Raw genomic sequence first — 25,048 nt, 5'->3', positions numbered from 1 at the left:
TTCATTCCCGGTTTGACAGTACTTTTTGAACATTCTAGGAAAGGAAAATAAAGTTAACGGACAGACCAATAACTTTCCGCCTCTCAGTCCAAGGGTCGGTGGTTCAGGACGAGGCAACTTAACCCAACCCGGAATAGCCAAAAAATATGGCTTGAGAGCGAGGCAACTTAACCCGGCTTGAGGCGAGGCAACTTAACCCGGCTTGAGGGCGAGGCAATTTAAATGACCCGGAATAGCCAAATATATCAATCAAAAATGAAGGGGCACAACAGCGGTCCTCCTTAAACAGCAGAACATTTCGCTTGATGACTATTTTGCCTCGAGGATAAATTGCCGGAATAATAAATTCATTTTCATGACTCAAAAACTCATATCAGTTCAAAACACCTGTTAGCATTATTTGACCTCTTTCGCGAAAAATCGATTTAAACAATTATGAAATTCATTCAGTAAACTCATGCGTAAACCTCTCAGTCTCAGCTCGGCAATATTAAGAGTCTGATCACTTATTTGGTAACTTAGCTAAATGTGGCCAACTATGATACTTAATACTATTTTTGCAAATACAATTTGAAAAAAATGCAACTTGCTTCAGCATATCGTTAAGTACTTTTTATATAATATCATTTGCATTGTGATTTTGCCAACGTTTTCAAGCATATGCTGTAAACGTTTTAGCGGTCGTTCAAATTAACAACTGATATCAAAATGACATCTAGTGAAACCAGCTTGGACAAAAATTACATCGAAAGCGCAGTTCTTTCATGTCATAATTTATGCTACCAAGTTGGAATTGGACTCCGGAAAAAGACAGAAAAGAAGATTCTTCGCGATGTGTCTGGAGTCTACAGACCAGGACTTACAGCCATCATGGGACCTTCGGGGTCCGGAAAGACCAGTTTGATCGACCTCCTTGCAGATAGGGTCGACATAGATCCCAAACAACTGAAAGGAAAAATTCTCTTGAACGGAAGTCGGTTTCCGTCGAACTATCACATCATATCTGGGTGAGTAATTTTACAAGGACGTCTATTTTTTTTCTGAAAATCTTTTTAAAAGCAAGCTAACAATATCAATTCTAAAACAGACAAAAATCACTCTTTTTTAATTGTTCTTACTCTTATGAAGGGATCCATCATAAAGAGCCGCCTGAGAATATCCAAAGTCTGTATGAAAAATGAACAACCATCTAAAACTGTCAATTTTTAACAATGACCGTCAGCCACTTTTTGTTGCTGCCTAGATACGTTGTGCAAGATGACGTAGTAACGGGATCACTAACAGTGCGGGAGAATTTACTGTTTGCTGCTAACATGCGTCTTAAATCTGACATCGGGGCTGACGCGAAGAAAGAACTGGTCGACAGCATTCTCAAGGAGTTGCTGCTGCAGAAATGCGCAAACACAAAAGTGGGAACTGAGCTCATCAAGGGAGTATCGGGAGGGGAGCGGAAGAGGTGCAACATAGGCATGGAGCTGGTCGTCAGCCCAAAAATTCTATTCCTCGGTATAAACTATTTGATTTTACAGCATTGCTGAGTTTTTGGATTATTTACAGCCAATTAAATTCCAGGTGTCCAATTAAATTAAGAACACGTTGTTTTTAGCATCGAAAGTGTAGCTCTTCTCTTGTTTTTGTAAGTAAATCGTTGATGGGCATCGTTTCAAAAGTTTCGTCTAAACGCTCTCTGTCGTTTGGAAAGGTCAGAGATGTTATTCGGACTGGTTGACACATCTGTACAGATGATTGTTTGCGTTGTATGGATTGTTTACAGCATTTTTGGGCAAAATTAGTTGTTGAGTCGTCGCGTCTAAATCTAGCAGTGCGGCCTCCGCCGCAACGCCTCTGGTTGAGGGGGGAGTTCTGGTTGCGACTGCAGTTTCGTTGAAACAGCAAGACATCCAACGGCATTTTCATTTAAAAGCAGCGCTATGGTGCTTGATTGCCGTTTTATCCGTATGAGTCTACACCACTGCAAGTAGCGACAAAATGGTTCAACAGGAGCAGGCTCAACTGATGTGCTAGAGGGTTACTCCAACCTGAGTAAGGGAGAGAAAAATTTATCGAGGCTGGAACAGGCCTTTTGGTTGAGCGAGAGTTCCTTTGGGGAGATTTTCAGTTATTAACTTAGGTATCGGTGTAGCGTACCCATAAATGGTACGCTATTGATAGCCATGAAATAAGTGCTATATTAGAAATTGATGTCATAAATTATTAATGTTAAAATCCCAAGCATGCAGTTGAACAAGTTAGTGTTTATTAAAGTAAATAGTGAGTTATTAGTTGGGACATATTATTGAATATCGAGCTAGCTGAAAGTAATAAAGTTTACTAACCAAAGTTAAATTCAAACAGCTGAGAAAGTGATAGAGATAGAATCCATGCTGTCGGGGCCCATGCGTCCGTATTGAGATACTGCTAAATCAACTCCAGTTAATAACATGCAATAACATCTAGAAACCATGCGGGTTAATTAATAAAAGCAGTGCATTACATGGTGATAGTTCGCGAACGACAGTACAGTGACAATCTCCACTCATCCAGCTAGACGACATCTTGAGGGCGAGCTGAAACAGTAGATCAAGCGCAGCAACTGTGTCAAATCAGAAAGGTGAACTTACTAATGAGTGTTTTGTGATTCTGTCAATTGAGGAAACTACATTCAAGTGAAGTAACTGGAAAACTCGAGAACTTTCGTCTCTACAAACTTGTAGGTCAAACTATTAAGACTCTTGTGCTATATATTAGTGAGAAGTTATAAATTGGTGTGCGCTCAAATCAAAAAACATTGAAATCAATCATGATCATTGGAAATCATTGAAAATTGGAGGAGCGTAAATGCAGTAGATTGAAGCTTAAAGACGGAAAACTCTAAAATCGAAATCAGCATTAGCATTGAATTAGCCTTACTAACAATTTTAACCGCGCTGTGCTAAAATATCAGCTTTTTCGTGATAAAACCAACCCAGTTCGTTCATATAAATTTTATAAATTGTTCAAACCTAACTGAAAACAGACTGAAAATCATAAAACTGTAAATGGCGCACGCTCAAATCTCAGTTAACCCGTACGGAGGGACGGATACCGAAGATTTTTCACAATTCGAACAACTCTTCAACGGATTCATCGGAGTCGCAGGCGTATTACCGGCTCAACAAGCGAATTTTCTACAACTCCACTTGCGTGATAATGCACTTCGTTTCTACCAGACATTACCAGATGCGACTAGAGCAAACGTAGTCGACAGCTTAACAGCGTTGCGCGATCATTTCAGTAATCCGCAACTCCAAGAAGTCCATGTCTTGAAATTGGAACAGCAAAAATGCGACTTAAAGAAGGATACGCCAGAAAACTTCTTGGTGACCTTACAGAAAAAAGCGCAAAAAGCGTACCCAACGCCAGAAATACCAATTCCTGACCCAATTGATGCAGCAGCTGTCAATGCCGCATTAGAAGCAGCACGACATGCCAGAGAAACTGCACATCGTCAAGAACGGTTGGACGCAGTAAGGGATCATCGAGACGCACAAATTCGAAGACTGTTTGTAAAAGCTATGCCTGGATGGCTTCGTGCAAAGCTCATGGAACAGCCTGCGGGTAACACGGTACAAGACCTTTGTATGTATGCAAGGAGACAGCTGGTCATCCGAGATATGTGCAGAAAAGAAGATTATCCAGAGGATGGATTTAACGAAATAAGTGAGACTGTGTCTGATAATCTTATCAGCGCCTTATCGAAGCTTACTGCGACGCAAGAAGCTATGGAGAAGCAAGTGAACGAAATTCGAACTCAAATGAACGATAGAGATCGTCAAGAAGCATCGACATCCGCACAGCGATCAACAAATCAGCAAACGCAACAACAACAACAAGAACAGCAGCATCAGCAGAATCGTTTCCCAAATAATAATAGTGGTTTCCAACGAGGATTTCGTGGAGGAGGTAGAGGTCACCAGCCGAGACAACCCTACTCCGGACAATACACGAACGAATACTCACCCAGAAATCATTATAGCAGAGGGAATAATAACTTTAGAGGTCAGTACCTTTATCAAAACAACTTCAGATCCGGATACCAAGGAAGAGGAGGAAACTTCCGAAGTCCTTACCCATTCCCCCCTGGGAATCAGCAGCAATGGCCTAGGAGACCATCGAATTACCAGAATCAGAATTACCAGAATCAGAATTACCAGAATCAGAATTACCAGAATCAGAATTACCAGAATCAGAATTACCAGAATCAGAACTACCAGAACCAGTACCCACAATCGAACCACTTCCAACAGCAGTCAGTCAACCAACAGCAAGCAACAAACGTTGACATTCAAGCCCCAAACGGCCCGTATATGCCCGTAATTCGATCAACCCCTGTGCTCTGCGATACATGTGGTTACCCTAACCATACCGCCAGTCAATGTTATATGAGACCAAAATCTCAAGGAAGGGGACAATCCTTCCCATTCCAAAATCAGTCAAAAAACTAATAGCGCCACCGAGTCAAGAGTCAGAACGAAAAACCGAAATAAACGATACCAAGCAAAAAACACCTAACGCTAAACCGAAAAGACGCCGAAAAAACATAAAAACCTCAAAACGTTCACGATTGAATAAATTGGGGAAAAATGAAGCCGAAAATAGTAATTCCAATAAAAAGCTATCAAATGCATTTCCACACGAAATACTTGATTTATATGCTGTTATACCGGAAAGCGACAAAACACTTTCTTATGTCAAACTTCAATTCGCACCCAAAACCTTTAGGCGCGCCCTGGTCGATACAGGAGCGTGTGCAAATGTTATATCACAGACAAATTTCAACGACCTTAAAACGGATAAATTCTTATATCAAGAAATAGTGACACAAAAGTCGAAATTGAAACGAGTACGAATGGCCGGAGTTCAACTTGTACCAATAGAGATCGAAGCAACAATGTGTTTCAAAATTGCAGCAAAAACGTTCACGGAAATTTTCCTTGTGTTACCAACAGCGAATTCAATGATACTAGGAAACTGTTTTTATAAAAAACACGACGTACAAATTTGTCCGAAATATGATCTTTTGAAATTTCCCGATGTAACAATTCAAATAAATGAAATCAAAACCCCAAGTTCTAAACGACATAAAAAACAAGCGCTCCGAGTACCAGTAATCCTTTCGAAGAAATACGTTATTCCGCCGCAGAAAACGGTGCTTTTAGAGTGTTTTACCGAGATCGACATTAAAAATACTATCGGAACAGTTGTACCAGTCCCCGAATTTGAAGACGAATCCAATATTGCGCTAATGTCATCAATCAGTGAGACTACAGATGATAGCAAACTGTATATTTCAGCACTTAATGTAACCGATCATGTAATAACTTTGCCGAACAAGAGCACAATCGCAAATTTTTCGATCTTAACATCAACAGACATGAAAAATATCATCCCGATTGACCCACAAACGTTGGCTTTAGCAAAAATGACCAACCCGGAAAATGTGAAACATGAAATCAATCAGCTCATTCAAGTGAATAAATCAAATGACGTGAAACCTATCAAACCAAAGCCAGAGTATGAAAAATTTTGGTTCCCGACACCGGAAACGTGTGAAAACCCTAACATTCTTACCCCAATTCAACGGGAGATCTATGACCAGATCCTCCATTTTAAGAATCTTGAACTTTGTGAACCGAAATCAAGTGACCATGATAGATTGACATTTCTAGATCAATTCAATTGGGAAAATTCCGTGTTGACAAATGAGCAAAGGTCACAAGTGGAACATTTACTTGTTAAATACTCGGATATATTTGCCAAACATCGATTTGATGTCGGATACAACTCGGAATTGCAAATCAAACTAACACCGGAACACCAACGACCTCTGTACACACAAGGTCCGCCTACGCCAATCCACCTACGAAAAGAATTAACAATTGAACTTGCACTTATGCATTACTTTGGCCTTATAACGACATTATCACAATCAAAGTACAGTAGCCCATTGTTTGCTCACCGAAAGCCATCAGGAAAACTCCGCATGCTTATTGATCTAAGAAGAATAAACCATTCGCTCAAGAATGATTATTTAAACACGAACTTTCCAATCTCAAATATGACAGATGCCTCAAATCATTTTGCCGGAAAGAACTTGTTTACAAAACTTGATTGCTCACAAGCATACCATTGTGTACAAATGGCAGATGACATTTCGGTTCAATTGTTGGCATTTAACTTTTCATCACGAACTTATGCATACAAATGCCTAGCGCAAGGTCTAAATAAGTCAGTAACGGGTTTCAGTTCATTCATTCGGCACTACTTAGATCCATGCCTAGCAGGGGATATGTGTACACAGTTCATGGATGATATAGGAAGTGCAGTGCACACGTTTGATGAACTAATTCCGAACTTGTCAAAAATCTTTGAATGTATTCAAAAATCAGGACTCAAATTGTCCCCAAGTAAATGTGAAATAGGTACGCAAAAAATGAAATTTCTAGGAAACATCGTAACACCAGCAGGAGTCTCACCAGAAGAGACCAAAATCCAAAAATTTCTACGTAATATCAGAATGCCACAAACAGCGAAGCAAGTTAAGAGACTAATCGGCTTTGTACAGTTCTTTAGGAACTATATGCCTAGCCTTGGTGATAAATTGCTACCGTTTTACAAGCTACTAAAGCAAGATGTTGAATTTCGAATTTTAGATGAACATCGCAAAGGTCTCGAAGTTCTTAAACACGATCTTTTGCAAGCAACAACCATAACGTTAAGACTACCAAAACCTGACTTACAATATGTGATCCTTTGTGACGCGAGTTGCCATGGAACAGGATTCGTCCTCATGGTCGAAGATTATGTAAATACAGAAAATAAAGGCAAAACAAAGACGTATGCACCTGTTTCTTTTGGATCACGACTTTTTAACGAACCACAGCTCAAATTCTCGATTTACTATAAAGAATTCCTAGCCTTATATTTTGCCCTAGATCATTTCGCACATTTCATATGGGGCGCCTCAAAACCCGTTATAGTTTTGACTGACAACAGAAGTCTAACGTCATTTTTTCAATCGAAATCAATACCACCATCAGTTTGGAACTTTCTAGATCGAGTTTTAGCATTTAATATTGTCATAGCACATATACCAGGCAAAGCAAATCATGCAGCCGACTTTTTATCACGCATGCAGACTGACCCGAATGCATCTCTTTCCCTACGCTTAACAGATAAAATACCGGTCCGCGAAATACATATTGATTCAACGGCAAAATTACCGGATGCATCACTCAATTCGATAGAGATAAAAGAGGCATTCTCCGACCAAGTAGTAATGACCAATGAAATACGCCAACAATTAGAGTCGCTGGGTCTTCTTGAGACTTACATGCTAAAACAAAATAAAATCGAAAATTCTGACGAACTGGAGGCGCAAGCGTTTGTACGATTAGTCGGACCAACAATATCAGCAATTGATTACCCAGACCCTGCAGACTTATTTTCGGATTTGAGTGACAGAAGCGAACCACTGGATCTCAAACTTGAGCAAGAAAAAGACCCTGATATTCAGGAGGTCAAGAACTGGATAACCGAAAACAAGATACCAGATCTGAAGTATGCTAGTAGCCGACGGAAAAAATATGCTAAACAAATCAACCGACTCGAACTCAAAGACGCAATTCTTTATAGAAAATTTTTCAATGACACTGGACAAGTTAAGTACCTGCAATACTGTCTACCGAAGCACCTGTGGCAAGAAGTTGTGTATCGCCTACACAATTCGCCTAGTGGTGGACATATTGGCATGGGAAGAACATTGGAGGAATTTAGAAAACGATTCTACTTTCCAGGATTCACAGAATTTTTCGTGAACATAATAAGGAATTGTCTTACTTGCTTACAACTGAAAAAATCTTCGAGCAGGTACCAAACACCGCCGTTGCAACCGATATCTTCATTGCAGTCATTTCCAGGAGAAATGATGCAAATTGATATCGTAGGACCATTCCAGTCACCAGTGTATAAATTTGTCCTAACGGGAATCGACGTATTCTCTAAATACCTTTTCGCAATGCCACTTACGAATGTGTCAGCCGATACGGTTGCAAGAGAACTGACCACAATCTTCTTTACTCATAGTTACGTACCGAAACGAATTCTAGCAGACCTCGGAACAACGTTCACGTCGAAATTGATGCACGAACTTGCATCGCTGTTGGAAATCCAAGTGAGCCATGCTACCTTAAAGCATCCACAGACAATTGGACTTGTTGAAAAATCCCATGGAGCACTCAAAAGGCTCCTTAAACTCAATACAAACGAACAATGGTCTGATTGGCATAAGTACGTTCCATTAGCAACATTTATTCATAATACATCGTACTATTCATCAATTGGATGTAGCCCTAGTGCAATCTTCCATGGACGAGACCCAATCAAACCTTTAGATCTTCGATTTTCAACCAAAGCACTAGAAGCAATCTCAGTCGAATCAGATTTTGTAACCGCTCTGCAGGATGCAATGTTAGAGAAGTTCAAAGAGACTAAACAAAATATAATTGATGCATACCAACGCTATCGTGGATATTACGACCAAAAAGCATTAGCACAACCACTCAATCTTCACGCATTCTGTTTACTTCTTAACCCGAAACTGACAACTCAATCCGAATTCGGAAGCCATTCCAAACAAGTCTGGATACTACTTTATCGAGTCGAAAAAGTACTGACAAATTCGAATTATCTTATAAGAAAAGTTGGAACTATTTATACACAATGTGTTCACCGAATTCGATTGAAACCAATCGTGCCTCAGCAAGCACCAGATGATTTGGAGAATCTTGACCCGACCACGTTTATGACAGACCCCTCGCTGGGAAAGTATCGAGGCGAACCGGAACTTTTTGACGAATGCATACCACAATTACTCGAAGATTTTCATAACCCTACAACGGAGGAGCCGTCGCAGATTCAAGGTCCATCAAGTGTACAGCTATCCGTGCCACTAGGAGCAGCACCAGGTCCTGTAGTACCACCACCACCACCACCACCGCCGCCACCAGTTGTTCCTGCGCCACACCCAGTGGTAGCACCAGCGATACCCATCGTGGCACCACCACCTGCAGACGAAGCTAACGAGCAGATCGATAATGAAGATCCACACCGCGATATCCAGTTTCCAGACCCGGATGCACAGCCAAACAATGATGATACGCTCAATCTTGATTTGCTCTTCCAAGAACAGGAGCCTATACAAACAGAAAACCAGAGACCTCAACGACAGGCCGCGTTTGAAGCACGTGACAGAATTCACGCCCAACAAGTACAATTTAATAAACGTGTCCAGCAACGTGAAATCACACCACCACCGTTAATAGTACGACGATACGGAATGCGAACGCTCGGAGGACATGAAAAGGCACCAACCACATTTACGTCACGACATAACGCAGCGGCGCGAAAAAAGTCGATCCAAGAACAAGCCGCTATCGCAAACGAAAACCTAAGTTTAAATCGCGAAGAAAAAGGAAACGTGATAAAAAATAGTGTGAAGCGTGCGAAGCAGTCATTATTAGGACACCGACGTAGCGAAAACCGTAATGACCAAACAGAGGATGGACAAGGACCATCTACTCTAAATTCAATCGAAACACCGACGAACATTGTCATCGGAAGTGGTGATATCCTCAGATTCCCTGGCGCAATTGCACACTGCGTATCGAGTGATTTCGTAATGGGCAAAGGATTAGCAAAACAGATCGTAACGGCCTACCCCGAAATAAAACCATCACTTTCCTCTATCGAAAACCCTCAAATAGGATCCTCGATCGGATATTTTGAGCCATCTAGCGACAGATACATCTACAATTTAGTCACGAAAAAACTGTATTTCGAAACACCCTCATATTATCATCTATTAGTGAGCCTATGTCAATTGCGAAGGCAACTTAATCGTCACGGAATTAAGCAAGTAGCATTACCGAAACTTGGATGCGGACTTGACGGACGGAATTTTGAACGCGTTTATCGGATGATATTGGACGTTTTTCTGTTTACGAACATTACAGTCTACCTGTACGTGTAATATTAAACCTAACCTGTCTATTACGCTGCCCCCACAAATGATGAGACAGACAGTTCGAACGACTTCAGGAAGAAAACGACACAGCCATGATGAACATGATTAGTCGTCTCTTCTTGAATTCTAGAACAAAAATGTAAAATGTCATTTTGTGTATACGGTCAAGCGATCATGTTACAGCACATTGGATGACACCATCTCCATGGCATCACTCCAAAAACCAGCACTCAAACAGTTCATTGAAGAGTTATAATAAATGAAAAAAGCGTTTTACTGCAAAAATTATGGAAAATTCTCAAAATATCTTGAATTGATGCGCAAAAAACTTAACAAAATACCTGAGCAGCCCGTATACACTCCCCCCGTTCACTTGGGTGGTTACTGGGACAGCAGCAACATTCACCGAGATAAAAAGACGGAAAAAACTAGATAAAAACGCTAAAAAATGAAATTTGAGAAAAAGTGACTGAATAAAAATAGTCGTAAAGTCCTTAAAAAAAAATCAGACACGCTTACTGGGGCCGTACGCTCACACTGCACAGCGACCAAACAGACATTGCGAAAATGAGTGCAGGAAAGCGAATTTTGACAACACCTAATGCCCAGAATATCGGAAAAACCGGAAAAAACACGAAAATCCCCGACTTTGAAAATCGATAACTTCCGAAAAAATAACTTTAGGCCGAAAAACTCTTCAACAACGGTAGGTTATCGACCCTTCCCCGTCGATCTAGCATGGTTAGAACAAAACTGAGAAAGAAAATTTTTTTTTTCCGCTCCCATGCATATGACCATATTTTGAAAAAATATCCGCAAAAAACACACATGCTGACTATCGTAGACCAAGCCTAACAGTCTGAGATCGCGTACGGGAGCTCTAGAAACCCTCACGAAGCAATTAGAGCAACATAAAGACTAAATTATACACAAATAAAATGAAAATGGCAGTTTGAATCTGATATGCGAAAATTTACGGGAATGAGTTTTTACTCAGAGTCCTCTGCGGACCCATAGTCGACCAACGGGCCACCACGGAGCCTTTTACGAGCCTTGGGCTCAATCTCGCCGCCCACTTTGGACGCGTTAAACTTGCCAGCCGAACTAAACGAGATATATGGAAAAAAATTTGAACGAAAAAAGACGATAATCACGCAAAACGAAAACGCTAAAGACCATTAACGCACCTGTTTTCGGGCACATCGATTAGGGGCTCAGTATGGTAAGGAGCGCCAATTCTCTTACATGACGCTTGCAAGAAAATGCACCCTCTCGAACCAGCGACTTCATCGCTGCAGGCGTACAGGAACCAAGCACCGTCATCTTCATATTTCCAATACACCATGATGTCTACTTCGAGAAAGACGGCGGCACCAAGGAACTATAAAAACGATTCACTACTAAAAAGGAGCAAAATGAAGGAACCAATGCCCAATTAACGAACACATGAAGTATATCTACCCAGTGATCGCCTACAGCCAGTTCATTGTTCATGTAGTAGGTGATCTCGAATATGTTCGGGACATATCCGATTCGGGCCTCGCAAATATCACGGAAATCCGACTGCAACATTCGTCTCCCAATCAGCTTACGGATTAGCCGACACTTATCCTTTGCTGATGAATTTTCTGAAACATGAATATCAAGAAAAAATTTCGAAACAAAATTACATTTTCCGAAAAACAATGTGTTGAAACTATGATATTACTTGATTTTGTCCCCACTATCGCGTAAAACAATGAGGAGAACACACAGCGGCTGGCGCCCTCCGCATTAAGGGACGATTCGGGGCCGTTCGGGATGCCAGGGACGAACATCACAGTCGGCAGCCCGTCCATTTTGTTGCCACGGAACTTATAGCCAAGTTCCTCGCACAGGCTTCTTTTGCGTTCTGTGCCAAGTGCCCTACACTTAACGTTCCCGGCTGAATAGTACTTGATAAAGCATTCGTGACAATTACGCAGAAATCTAAATCCAAGAATTCAAATTTGAAAAAAAAAAATCGGAAGGAGAATATTGTTTTTCGCGATACTAACTCTTTCACACCAGCCGCCATCCCACCTAGATGCATTGGCACGAAAAGACCCTTTTTCCTCGCACATGTAACCAAGGTTTCAATATCCTTCACGTGCTCGGGCTTCGACCAATGTAATCGGTGAAGGGCACGTGCGATATCCTCCGGAGTCGCCAACTTTAAGCTCGTCTTACGGTCCACTACTCTCCCATCATCATCTAGTCGAAGGGATCGACTAACTGACCGCAAATACTCCATTTCCTGGCCAGTGTATTTCGTTAGCGCATTGCGATCATTATTTAAGAAAAATTGCAAAGCCTCCAACTGTAATGATTCCATTGTTCAATTAATCTGAAGAACAATTTTGTTGATTAGATTGAGCATTTTGTAAATTTTGATCTAAATGGCACATCGTCAAACGAAGCACCAGTTCGCACTTCATCAAATTCAGCCATTTACCAAGGAGTGTCACTAGTTTTAACCGGTGGCACCTGAAGGTACCTTTGGAAAAAACTAGAAACTTTTCTTACAGTAGTTACTAATCATTTGAGAAAAGTCACCTATAGCCGTAAAAGCCATCAGATGCCCTCTCAAACGAATAACCGGTCAACTCAAGCACAACACCCTGTGGTTCCTGAGAAGGAGCCCTGCGGATGTTCTACTCAAGTATACCACCGATCACGAAAATCGAATTTTAATTTGAAATGAACGAGTCAACATGAAATCATGAAATGACGAATGATGTATACTTGCCAAAACAGAAGAAAAGTTATCTAAAGCAAAAAACCTAGGTTGAACGCACACCAATATATATATTAGAGTTCGGAAGTTTAAAATTCGAAAAGGAAGCAAAGAAGTAAATTAAACTAAACTAAAACAAAAACAACCTGCCTATACGGCTAATTCTATTGAGAGTTCACGTAACTCAGTTTTATTTTGTTTCTACTTCACCGCCGGCGAAAGAGCACACACCCGACAACAACAAGCAGCACCCAGGCTACGAAGACGGCCACACACACAAGCCAGGGCCCAGCAGCCTCACTCTCCACCAAGGGAGGGCACACAGCAGAACGCTGGGACCACAAAGGCCCAGCGGCAGAAACAACGTAACTGCCATTACGGCAACAAAACACAGAAGTGTTGCCAAAAGCAACAACAAAGCACATTTTTCAACAACTGAAAAAATATCTTAGTTAACATTCAGACCAACTCAAGAACATTTTACCTGTTGACACTCAATTTAAAAGAGTTTAAAGCTAAAACAAACAGAAAGCAGTTATTCACTTATTGTCTACTTATACAAACTTACACATGCATGACTTGAATTTTGACACTTGTACCATTCTTAACCCTCTAACACCTGCTCCACAGCGGACATCATTTCGGCCGGTACGCGCGAACTTAGGGATGTTATCAACGTATTGTTGAGATCGGCGAAGAACAACGTCACGTGTGGAACTCCGTATGACGTCAAGGATGCATAAAACACCCAATCGTCCAAATACCTAGCCAACACATTTGCCAACCTAACTTCTAAATCCCATATCTTGTCCATAATCAAATCTTCAACGGCCTCAGACACATTTTTTGGAAGATCGTCCACCCAAAAATCAATTATGAACTGGGCACGAAGTTCTACAGCCAATTGGAGCTGCATTTTTATTTTCAGTCAAAGCGGCGATGTTAAGTTCAATCAAACTGGCGATATTCAAATATAAAGTTCAAGATATATTTACAAACAACCAAACAAATAAACCGGATAAACCATTGTTAAAGTAAATGTCACCGAAAACCATATTTCTACCAATTTGGAACGATCACCAAACATCCTGTTCATTTGGTACAATTTGGCACAAAGTAAATGCCACGACACCCACCAAATGGATTCGACAAACGAATTATATTTTGACAAGTTTGACCTGACGACAACCGAACAAAATATAAGCCTTCAGAAATTACCATTTTAAACAACTTCATGAATAGCGAAGAATTTCAAAATCTAGTGCACTCAATTCAGAATTCAGAATTATTGTCGGAAATTCCCTACAACATTGATCTAATCGTTTTTGGCGAACCCCATCTGAATTACTCAGGTGAAGTTCACTCAGTGTACTCTTGTGAAGATCATTTAATCCTGATTATCATTGCCTACTCAGTGGGTGATTCGCGTATGATAGTTACTTGCCGATTCAATACGATCTCAGAATTCGAAAACATCAACTTTGAATTACAGACAAACGCCTTCCTGGGACTCCAAAACACCAACTACTCAATAGTTTATGAAACATCATCCTGGCTGTAAGTCTACGTCAATAGTCATGATCGAAGCCACCACCCTCATTGTTCTTGTATTTCTTGCCAACACATCTTATGCGAGCGAATATGAAGATGCTTTGAAGACGGGAATAATTTTTCATAAAGATAGTCAGATCTTACTAGCCGAAAAGTTTATCAACGCAGAATTCCTAGTTCCATTCCCAAGTTACAATTTCACGATCCAAGATAATGTAACGCAACTTCTTTCCATCTTGTCAACGAAATGGAAATCCAAATCAACAGATTGTAAACTCAGTTTCGCGAAGACATTCAACGCCAGTGTTGATTCTTTCAATGTCGACTGGATGCTCCGAAAGCTCCAGGTTGAAATACAACTAGCACAAAAAGAAGTTTCGACTATCAAAGTTGAGACCTCTCATTTCCTATTCAACGAAAATGACGAAGATCAATCACGAAAAAGACGAGGAATAATGTCAAAACTAGCCGCCATCGCAGGAATCGGACTTTTCGGACCAGGAATCTTCATGGACGATTCATCAAGTTGCGGACTATTGGGAATCTTTGGCACTTGTCAAGACAACAGCCGCGCCAATGCACAGAACATCAAGGAACTACATGAGTTCACTACTCGACTGACAGACCACGTAGTCGAATTTGAAGAACAGGTCAATGAAAAATTCTTTCTGGTTGCTGACAAACTCGCGGAAGTTAATGCCATCCAGCAGGAAATGATCCAAAATCAGCAGGAAAATTGGAAAGTGATCGAAGACCAGTTTAAGGTCATACAGCACAACTTCGAAATCTTGCGCGATTGTGATCAGTACCTGTTCTCGAATCAACAATTGAATTTCAATTTTGATACTGCAGCCTCTCTCCTCTCTCTTCTGTACTCAGATGTCAAGAGTTACAGGGCAGCGCTGTACGCTTTTAAGACGAACATTATGAATGCCATCCCTACACTTTTAGACAAGAGACTCACGATGTCATTGGTCCCCAGAGACTCTCTGATAGCAATCCTGAATTCAGTTTACGACAGCCAAAAAGACGCAACGGACAGACTGACTCTAGCCATCCCAACAACCGAGCTTCACTCGTACTATGACGCAAAACTGCTTCGAGATGTTGTAACAGTTGATGAAGGCCTGCTAATGACACTAGCGATACCGATGTCGTCCAGTCTAACTGTCTTTTCGGTTTATCGAGCTCATTTAATCCCGATGCCACAGCCGGGACAGAAGGATGCAATCAGATGGAAGACCGAGGGAGACTACTTCGCAGTCTCTGAGAACGGAATGGAAACCTCAGTGCTCACACGAGAGCAGTATGAGAAATGCCTCGGTTCATCAAGGTATAGGATCTGTCATCAAACCATGCAGACACAGATGAGCAGATCCTCTTGTCTATCTAACTTATTCTGGCCAAACCCTGTAGCAGCCTTGACGGTCTGTGAGACGGAAAAAGTCATTCTGCCTACGCCGGAACGAGCCACGAATTTGGGATACGGTATCTGGCTAATCACATCAGCCTCTTCGTCATTCTCTTTGTGGGAGTACAACCTGCATGAGGTTCATACTCCATCCCGCAGAGAGCATTCAGGATGCAACATTTGCATCATTACTTTGGATTGCAGGACGCAATTAACAACTAGAAATATCAAGATCAGACCAGATCTGGAAAGTTGTGACAAAATTCCAGCAAGACGAATCAATGTCACACTGTCTGATCCATTGGAACACCTACTCTCTACAATTCCGGAAATTAATGAGTTACCATACTTCGAATCAAAAACGGACGCCGGAATTAGACTTTTGGAACAAGTGAAAATAAAACTTATTGACAGCCCAATAGTCACGAACATGGAACAATTGGACGAGATTTCAAAACCAATCGCCGACGGAATGAAACTTTTGAAACCAACCTTAACAGAGAAACTCGAAAGCTATGTACCAATAAAACTTTCACTGACACTGACCGTCATAGTTTTCATCGGAAGCACACTACTCCAGTGTTTGTGCACTTATCTTTTTCATCGATTCAAAGCAGTTCGAGACATAACCCCACAATTTCTAAAGACCGCTTATGGAGATATACGAATAAAGCCAGTAGTCGCAATGGACATTGATGAACGCGACAGAGATGAAAAAACAGCTAGACTTATGGAAACACGAGCGGAATGGCAGAATAAATACACGATTCTAGACGTAATTGACGACACGATTGCAGTACCACAACATCACAGACAGATGGAGGATGCAGTACTAAACGACGAGACACTATCAATGCAGGGAAGCAGAATAGACATGAATAGAACGAGATCAATGGGCGAAATCTCAACGACATCACACCAAGGAAAGACTTCACGAAACTACAGCGGAGGAATGAAACTGACTCCTAATACAGGAATCTTTCTATCCAAATAGGAGCTCAATACAACGAGGAGACGACCTGAAGTATAGGAAGACTGAGATGCGAATAAGTTGCCATTTCATCTTTCATTACTGACACTGATTATATCATTTAATTCACCATGACGTTCCCAAACATTGATTCTATGACTCAAGTGGTGGCTTAATTGTAACCTGAATCTCATAAGTGCTAGCAGCACTATTTATTTTCCCTGAACTCAAGTTCTAATTTAAACTTACCTGTTTAACCTTAATTTTATACATTTGTGACGTTAAAATTTCTTTAATACACAATTCGTGTATGTAAATTTGATAACAGAACCAATCCATTTGATTGTATATAGTTTAAAACCTTTATTTTATGCACATTTGGTGTACATCAACCAGCTTTAACCCTGTGCCTAACCTAATTTAAAGCCGGTTTAGTTTGTTATTTACCCATTTATAAAAGTAAATTTATAGAAAATTTATTGAGTTAAATTGATTTAAAATTATTGAAATTGAATTATACCGTATAACTTTTAATTCGTTCCTAAAATTTATTATGCTTTTAACATTGCAGTTTCCCTTTGAAATGCAACTAAATGAAATTACTACAGTTTGAAGTTAGAAACTCACCAAATTTTATGTAGATACTGTATTTAAATTGTAACCCCGATGCTAATAACAGTCGCCAGGAAATAATTCGACAGTGTAAGTGTAGCGTACCCATAAATGGTACGCTATTGATAGCCATGAAATAAGTGCTATATTAGAAATTGATGTCATAAATTATTAATGTTAAAATCCCAAGCATGCAGTTGAACAAGTTAGTGTTTATTAAAGTAAATAGTGAGTTATTAGTTGGGACATATTATTGAATATCGAGCTAGCTGAAAGTAATAAAGTTTACTAACCAAAGTTAAATTCAAACAGCTGAGAAAGTGATAGAGATAGAATCCATGCTGTCGGGGCCCATGCGTCCGTATTGAGATACTGCTAAATCAACTCCAGTTAATAACATGCAATAACATCTAGAAACCATGCGGGTTAATTAATAAAAGCAGTGCATTACAATCGGGCAGACGCGGATTTAGGGGGGGGGGGGGGCGGAAACCTCCTCCTCTCAGGGATTCGACCCCCTGCCGACCCAAAGGGTCCCCCTTGGGTAACTTTTAAGAAATCCATTTTTGGCCGACCGACCCTAAAATTTTTTAAAGGCGCCTTTAGCGCCAATATATACTAACTTTGAGGGGGAGCGCGCGCCAAAAAAAATTTCCAAAAAGTGCCCAAAAAGGGTTTTGGCCGACCTAAAAAAATCTACCCCCCCCCCCCTTCGAGAAAATCCTAGATCCGCCCCTGGTATCGGGACAGACTTTGGAAATCGCTCGTACTTGGAGTACTTGTCTTTTTATTCCTTTGTCGATGTACCATTAGGTCTTTCGATTCATTCAAGTGAGCCGCTGGTATTGACTGTCAAATGAGTTTGTCTGAGAGGGACTGAGGTCAATGAGGTTGGCTATGGGAAGGATGTGACATTCTGTATGTAAGATGTCAATGCTTCTTTTAGTCATTCTTCGCACTAAGCTTTTTTCGACACAAACTTTTTGTTAAAATTTCTCATACGAGCTCGAATTATGAGTGGAAGGGCTTCATTATGATGTATCGCATGACTTAACCAAAGAAAACACTAGGCTACTAAACTTCTTCTCCGTGCGTAGTTGATACAATAAAGACGATGCCTTTTACTTTCTTACGATGCCTTTACTTTCAAAAGAACTTTCAATCGCTATAATTTTACGCCATCCAAATTTACGTTACACCTTACGTTTCACTATGGGCACCAGAATTGACAATATTTTGGGTGAAAACATCTAGAAAAGTCTCCTACCTTCGGAAATTCTACATCCTTACCTAACTGAGTAAAGTAAACTTCAAAATTATATCAAAAAAGCTATCAAAGCAATGTTTTTTAGATGAACCAACAACTGGACTGGACGCTAGCACTTCGCTCACAGTCATGAAAATCCTGAGACGACTGGCCAGTCATGGTGGGAGAACTATCATATTCAGTGTGCACCAGCCTCGCTTCTCCATCTTTAAACAGTTTGATTGCCTTCACCTCCTATCAGCACATGGACAAACAGTCTATCATGGTGCAGTTTCAAATGTCATTGACTACTTCAGCAACATTGACCTCAAATGCGAGTCATTCAACAACCCCGCTGACTTCTTTCTCGACTGTGTGCTCAAACACAATAGCACAAGATTTGCTGAAAAGGAGTTAGATAACGGGAAGAAAGGTAACGTAAACGACAGTGAAGCAGGAGTTACGAAAGAGCAAGAAGAATTCTTCGATATTGCTGAAAATGACAAGATGGACTTGGCTTCTTTGTTTCAAAAGTCATCTGAAAACCAGAATCTACTGCAAGATTGCTCCAAAATTTGCCCGACAGACGACTCTGTGTCCAAACCTGAGAGTTTCAAAGTAAGCTACGCTTCGACTTGGTTCGAACAATTCTTCTACCTTTCGAAGCGCTCCTTTATCAACTACACTCGCAACCCAGCGATAAGCTTTATTGAACTTTCTATGATGGCCTTTCTCGCCCTGTTCTGTGGGATATTTTTCTGGGACATTGAGCACGATCAGAATGGCTTTCAAAACATATACGGAGCGCTTTTCTTCATGACGGCTCAAATGATGTGGACCAACTTATCAAGCATCGAGACATTCATCCAGGATCGGAACTTGTTTCTCCATGAACTCGCGAACGGATACTACAGGCCATCGTCATTCTTCTTCGGAAAACTTGCCACTGACCTTTTCCCCCGGCGCCTCTTTCCTACTATTATTTTTGTCAGTATTTTCTATTGGATGTGCGGAATGGAGCCTGATATCGATAAATTTTTCTTCGCCTTGTTGGTATGCACGCTCGCAACAATGGCAGGTTGCGGCGTGGCATTCTTCTTTGGCGTTCTGGTAGGGAACTTTGCCATTGCGAGCTCACTTGTCACCCTTTTCTACATAACATTCATGATTTTCGGGGGTCTAATGATGAATGTTGAGGACATGAAGCCCTGGATTAGCTGGTTGCAATGGATCAGCATCACCCGGCACAGCCTTGGCCCTATGACAGCATCACAAACCGAAAACTTGGAGTTTTGTGGAACCAGGACATTTGAGTTGAACAACAACACGTACAAGAGCCAGTACACGTGCGAGAATGGGGTTGACATTCTTAAACAGCAAGGTATTGGCCATGACGCCGAAGATCTATGGCTCAGCGTGGTGATTCTTTTCATCATTATAGTAGTAACTTTCTCAGCTACTTTCACAAAAATTATCTTCACGAAGAAGCAGAAATGAGCAAAACAGTATGCGCAAAATTTTCACTTCTTATAATTATTAGTCAACCCAATTTTGAACCATCAAGCAAAAAATAAAATTGATTTGAAAAAAATGTATGTATATATGCAAAATGAATAAATTCTCAAATTTTTTGTTTCTTGGGCCATTCGCCGTAAATTAATGGTAGAAAATCGGCGATGAGAAATAAAACAGAGTTAGGTACAATGACAATGGAATTTTCAAACAACCTTGCGGAGGAGCAAAATAATCAATTAGACGCTCCAACTTCAAGTGTTTTGAAGGGTCCAGAAATATCGAATGAAAATTTTAATCGAGAAAGGGCAGAACAACAAATTAAGAGTCGTATGAAACGAGAAAGTGTCTGAAAAAATTAATTGGAATCGGCACTGCGCAGCGGAACGCAGCATTGCAAGCTAGAGACTAAAGATGAGACGGAAATTACGAAGTTGCATGGAAAAAATTGAAAAAAAATGATCGTTTTTTTTGTAACAGGCTATACTCAATTTCAGAAAAACTATCAAATGTGCCAGTCGGTCAAATTTGGAAGTTTGACCTTGAGCTGAACGTTTAATCTCAATTTTGGGGAGAATAAATTTTTCAAAATTTCGAATCGAACCTGTCATGCTCAAGTTTCTCGTGACAACTGAAAATGCTAAAAGAAATCAATCAGAAGAATCGAGTAATAATTGCAGGAAATTTGCTGAAATATAGTAGAGTAAAATTGCTATTAGCAATTTTACCATTAATCAAACGAGAGTAGAGATGTCTTGTTCCTGGCGGAGAATCGAGAGTGACAGATATCAGATAGAGAAAGGGATCGAGTGGACCAGAGTGAACCTTGAGTGGAAAAGTGGACAGCTGAAGCTGCCCAATGGTCCAGATAGAAAACTTGTTTCCTGAGCTAAAACTTATTTATTTCAAATTTTCTGAGTCAAACTTAATTACCAAATCAATTCTAGAGTTGCTTTACAATTTAGTTACTCAATTCTAGAGGTCGTGTCGGTATGTATTTACCCATTTACATTTTTTGAGTGTGTTTTAAATTGTTATGTTGAGTTAGGGACAGTTTTTAGGTTGATCCATCCGAAATGGATCAAAGGTCTACTGTCCAATAAAAACTAACGGTATACGTAAGGTTCCGACCCTGTTTTTAACGGCGTTCGTGTGTTTTAGGTATTTTGAGACCTGAGCATGGGGGCGTTCTTATTTCTAGAGTGGGGGTATTTTCGCAGTAACCAATTGACGACTGTTTAACGTCAGTAACCTTAATTCTACTCGTTTTTAACCGTCTAGTCCTAGCCAGTTTTTTTTGGTCTGTTAAGGGCAAAGTAAAAAAATTACCATTTTTAGGCTATCAGCCAAATTATTTTAAATCAGCTTTCGTTTACATGCGAAAATAACCACATAGCTGTGTCTTGGATCCCCAGACTATGAGATTACTATTAGAAACACGGCTAGAAAACCATAATTTAATTTTTTTAGCGACAGTTATATACTAAATCAATTGGAGATGGATTGACTCTTTCCTCGTCTCTAACTACTCATGCTCTGGAATACTTTACAAAATTGGAGTTAATTAAATCTAAAACGTCTATTTAATGTCTCTAACTGTCTCTGGGCACCGCGCCTCTAATTCCGTGTTCTCCCGGAGATAACGTCGTTATCTCTCCGATTTTGTGGCACGGGAGGGTTCGGATCCGTTCCGGATGTCCCATTGGACCTTCCTTTCGTTCAATCTTCTTCAGATAAGCGCCTTATCGTGTCTTGCTGCCATGACAGAGGCTTCGTTTCTTTCTTAATTTCTTCCGATTGATTTCAGTCTCGTAAATTCGGCTGTGTCGTTGTTGTCTGTTTTTCTATTTTTTGGTCGGAATGGCCGTTTTTCGCATTTCCCAGAAATGTTCCAGTTCAAATCGAAATTTGAATTCTAGAACATTTGAATTCTAGAAAATTTTGAATGTTAGAACATTCTGAGCCTCCTTTTCATTAGATTTCCGGTGCTAACTAATTAAGTTTTTTCTTGCGTGCATCGGCGGTTTCGACTGTGCCAATCCGGGGGAATGACCCAAAAATCAAGTTACGACTGTGAGTTATTGTAGAAATCAATTTAGAAAAAAAAACCTGCTTTGGTTATTAAGCAGAAAAAAATCACTAGCAATCAATTAACTCTTACTATCGTTTATCGGGCGGCTACCCAGCCGACAAAACTTAGTTGTAAACCCTCACTGAGTCGGAAAAAAAAACTAAGAAAAAATACCAAATAAAATACCATCAGCCATTTTGTTGCGATAAACTTATTATCTGGTAGGGAACTTTGCCATTGCGAGCTCACTTGTCACCCTTTTCTACATAACATTCATGATTTTCGGGGGTCTAATGATGAATGTTGAGGACATGAAGCCCTGGATTAGCTGGTTGCAATGGATCAGCATCACCCGGCACAGCCTTGGCCCTATGACAGCATCACAAACCGAAAACTTGGAGTTTTGTGGAACCAGGACATTTGAGTTGAACAACAACACGTACAAGAGCCAGTACACGTGCGAGAATGGGGTTGACATTCTTAAACAGCAAGGTATTGGCCATGACGCCGAAGATCTATGGCTCAGCGTGGTGATTCTTTTCATCATTATAGTAGTAACTTTCTCAGCTACTTTCACAAAAATTATCTTCACGAAGAAGCAGAAATGAGCAAAACAGTATGCGCAAAATTTTCACTTCTTATAATTATTAGTCAACCCAATTTTGAACCATCAAGCAAAAAATAAAATTGATTTGAAAAAAATGTATGTATATATGCAAAATGAATAAATTCTCAAATTTTTTGTTTCTTGGGCCATTCGCCGTAAATTAATGGTAGAAAATCGGCGATGAGAAATAAAACAGAGTTAGGTACAATGACAATGGAATTTTCAAACAACCTTGCGGAGGAGCAAAATAATCAATTAGACGCTCCAACTTCAAGTGTTTTGAAGGGTCCAGAAATATCGAATGAAAATTTTAATCGAGAAAGGGCAGAACAACAAATTAAGAGTCGTATGAAACGAGAAAGTGTCTGAAAAAATTAATTGGAATCGGCACTGCGCAGCGGAACGCAGCATTGCAAGCTAGAGACTAAAGATGAGACGGAAATTACGAAGTTGCATGGAAAAAATTGAAAAAAAATGATCGTTTTTTTTGTAACAGGCTATACTCAATTTCAGAAAAACTATCAAATGTGCCAGTCGGTCAAATTTGGAAGTTTGACCTTGAGCTGAACGTTTAATCTCAATTTTGGGGAGAATAAATTTTTCAAAATTTCGAATCGAACCTGTCATGCTCAAGTTTCTCGTGACAACTGAAAATGCTAAAAGAAATCAATCAGAAGAATCGAGTAATAATTGCAGGAAATTTGCTGAAATATAGTAGAGTAAAATTGCTATTAGCAATTTTACCATTAATCAAACGAGAGTAGAGATGTCTTGTTCCTGGCGGAGAATCGAGAGTGACAGATATCAGATAGAGAAAGGGATCGAGTGGACCAGAGTGAACCTTGAGTGGAAAAGTGGACAGCTGAAGCTGCCCAATGGTCCAGATAGAAAACTTGTTTCCTGAGCTAAAACTTATTTATTTCAAATTTTCTGAGTCAAACTTAATTACCAAATCAATTCTAGAGTTGCTTTACAATTTAGTTACTCAATTCTAGAGGTCGTGTCGGTATGTATTTACCCATTTACATTTTTTGAGTGTGTTTTAAATTGTTATGTTGAGTTAGGGACAGTTTTTAGGTTGATCCATCCGAAATGGATCAAAGGTCTACTGTCCAATAAAAACTAACGGTATACGTAAGGTTCCGACCCTGTTTTTAACGGCGTTCGTGTGTTTTAGGTATTTTGAGACCTGAGCATGGGGGCGTTCTTATTTCTAGAGTGGGGGTATTTTCGCAGTAACCAATTGACGACTGTTTAACGTCAGTAACCTTAATTCTACTCGTTTTTAACCGTCTAGTCCTAGCCAGTTTTTTTGGTCTGTTAAGGGCAAAGTAAAAAAATTACCATTTTTAGGCTATCAGCCAAATTATTTTAAATCAGCTTTCGTTTACATGCGAAAATAACCACATAGCTGTGTCTTGGATCCCCAGACTATGAGATTACTATTAGAAACACGGCTAGAAAACCATAATTTAATTTTTTTAGCGACAGTTATATACTAAATCAATTGGAGATGGATTGACTCTTTCCTCGTCTCTAACTACTCATGCTCTGGAATACTTTACAAAATTGGAGTTAATTAAATCTAAAACGTCTATTTAATGTCTCTAACTGTCTCTGGGCACCGCGCCTCTAATTCCGTGTTCTCCCGGAGATAACGTCGTTATCTCTCCGATTTTGTGGCACGGGAGGGTTCGGATCCGTTCCGGATGTCCCATTGGACCTTCCTTTCGTTCAATCTTCTTCAGATAAGCGCCTTATCGTGTCTTGCTGCCATGACAGAGGCTTCGTTTCTTTCTTAATTTCTTCCGATTGATTTCAGTCTCGTAAATTCGGCTGTGTCGTTGTTGTCTGTTTTTCTATTTTTTGGTCGGAATGGCCGTTTTTCGCATTTCCCAGAAATGTTCCAGTTCAAATCGAAATTTGAATTCTAGAACATTTGAATTCTAGAAAATTTTGAATGTTAGAACATTCTGAGCCTCCTTTTCATTAGATTTCCGGTGCTAACTAATTAAGTTTTTTCTTGCGTGCATCGGCGGTTTCGACTGTGCCAATCCGGGGGAATGACCCAAAAATCAAGTTACGACTGTGAGTTATTGTAGAAATCAATTTAGAAAAAAAAACCTGCTTTGGTTATTAAGCAGAAAAAAATCACTAGCAATCAATTAACTCTTACTATCGTTTATCGGGCGGCTACCCAGCCGACAAAACTTAGTTGTAAACCCTCACTGAGTCGGAAAAAAAAACTAA

General features: G+C 40.2%; 3 protein-coding genes across 4 annotated transcripts in view; 2 read left to right on the top strand and 1 right to left on the bottom strand.

The window, feature by feature from the left end:
• LOC134842978 (guanine nucleotide exchange factor subunit RIC1-like) overlaps positions 1-25,048 on the bottom strand; it is a 300,792-nt gene that overhangs the window by 37,440 nt on the left and 238,304 nt on the right. The gene's annotated exons all lie outside the window — the stretch shown is intronic.
• Positions 480-20,206, top strand: LOC134842986 (broad substrate specificity ATP-binding cassette transporter ABCG2-like). The gene is made up of 3 exons (XM_063859559.1): positions 480-1,007; positions 1,244-1,506; positions 18,715-20,206. Exons 1-3 carry the CDS (start codon positions 709-711, stop codon positions 20,103-20,105), a joined length of 1,953 nt encoding a protein of 650 aa, XP_063715629.1. The 5' UTR covers positions 480-708; the 3' UTR covers positions 20,106-20,206.
• On the top strand, positions 22,488-22,799 carry LOC134856822 (broad substrate specificity ATP-binding cassette transporter ABCG2-like). The gene has a single exon (XM_063873113.1). The coding sequence runs from the start codon at positions 22,488-22,490 to the stop codon at positions 22,797-22,799; it is 312 nt and encodes a 103-aa protein (XP_063729183.1).

This window comes from Symsagittifera roscoffensis, chromosome 1 (genome assembly GCF_963678635.1).
Source record: "Symsagittifera roscoffensis chromosome 1, txSymRosc1.1, whole genome shotgun sequence".
Classification (NCBI taxonomy): domain Eukaryota; kingdom Metazoa; phylum Xenacoelomorpha; order Acoela; family Convolutidae; genus Symsagittifera; species Symsagittifera roscoffensis.
Note: the sequence above shows the minus strand (reverse complement) of the source record. Positions and strands in the feature narration are given on the sequence as shown.

Bases quoted from the DNA above. Each gene is read 5' to 3' on its own strand.
- LOC134842986 (XM_063859559.1), top strand. From the start codon at position 709: ATGACATCTAGTGAAACCAGCTTGGACAAAAATTACATCGAAAGCGCA. The intron at 1,008-1,243 runs GTGAGTAATTTT...GTTGCTGCCTAG, and splicing joins AACTATCACATCATATCTGG to ATACGTTGTGCAAGATGACG. The intron at 1,507-18,714 runs GTATAAACTATT...AATGTTTTTTAG, and splicing joins CCCAAAAATTCTATTCCTCG to ATGAACCAACAACTGGACTG.
- LOC134856822 (XM_063873113.1), top strand. From the start codon at position 22,488: ATGAATGTTGAGGACATGAAGCCCTGGATTAGCTGGTTGCAATGGATC.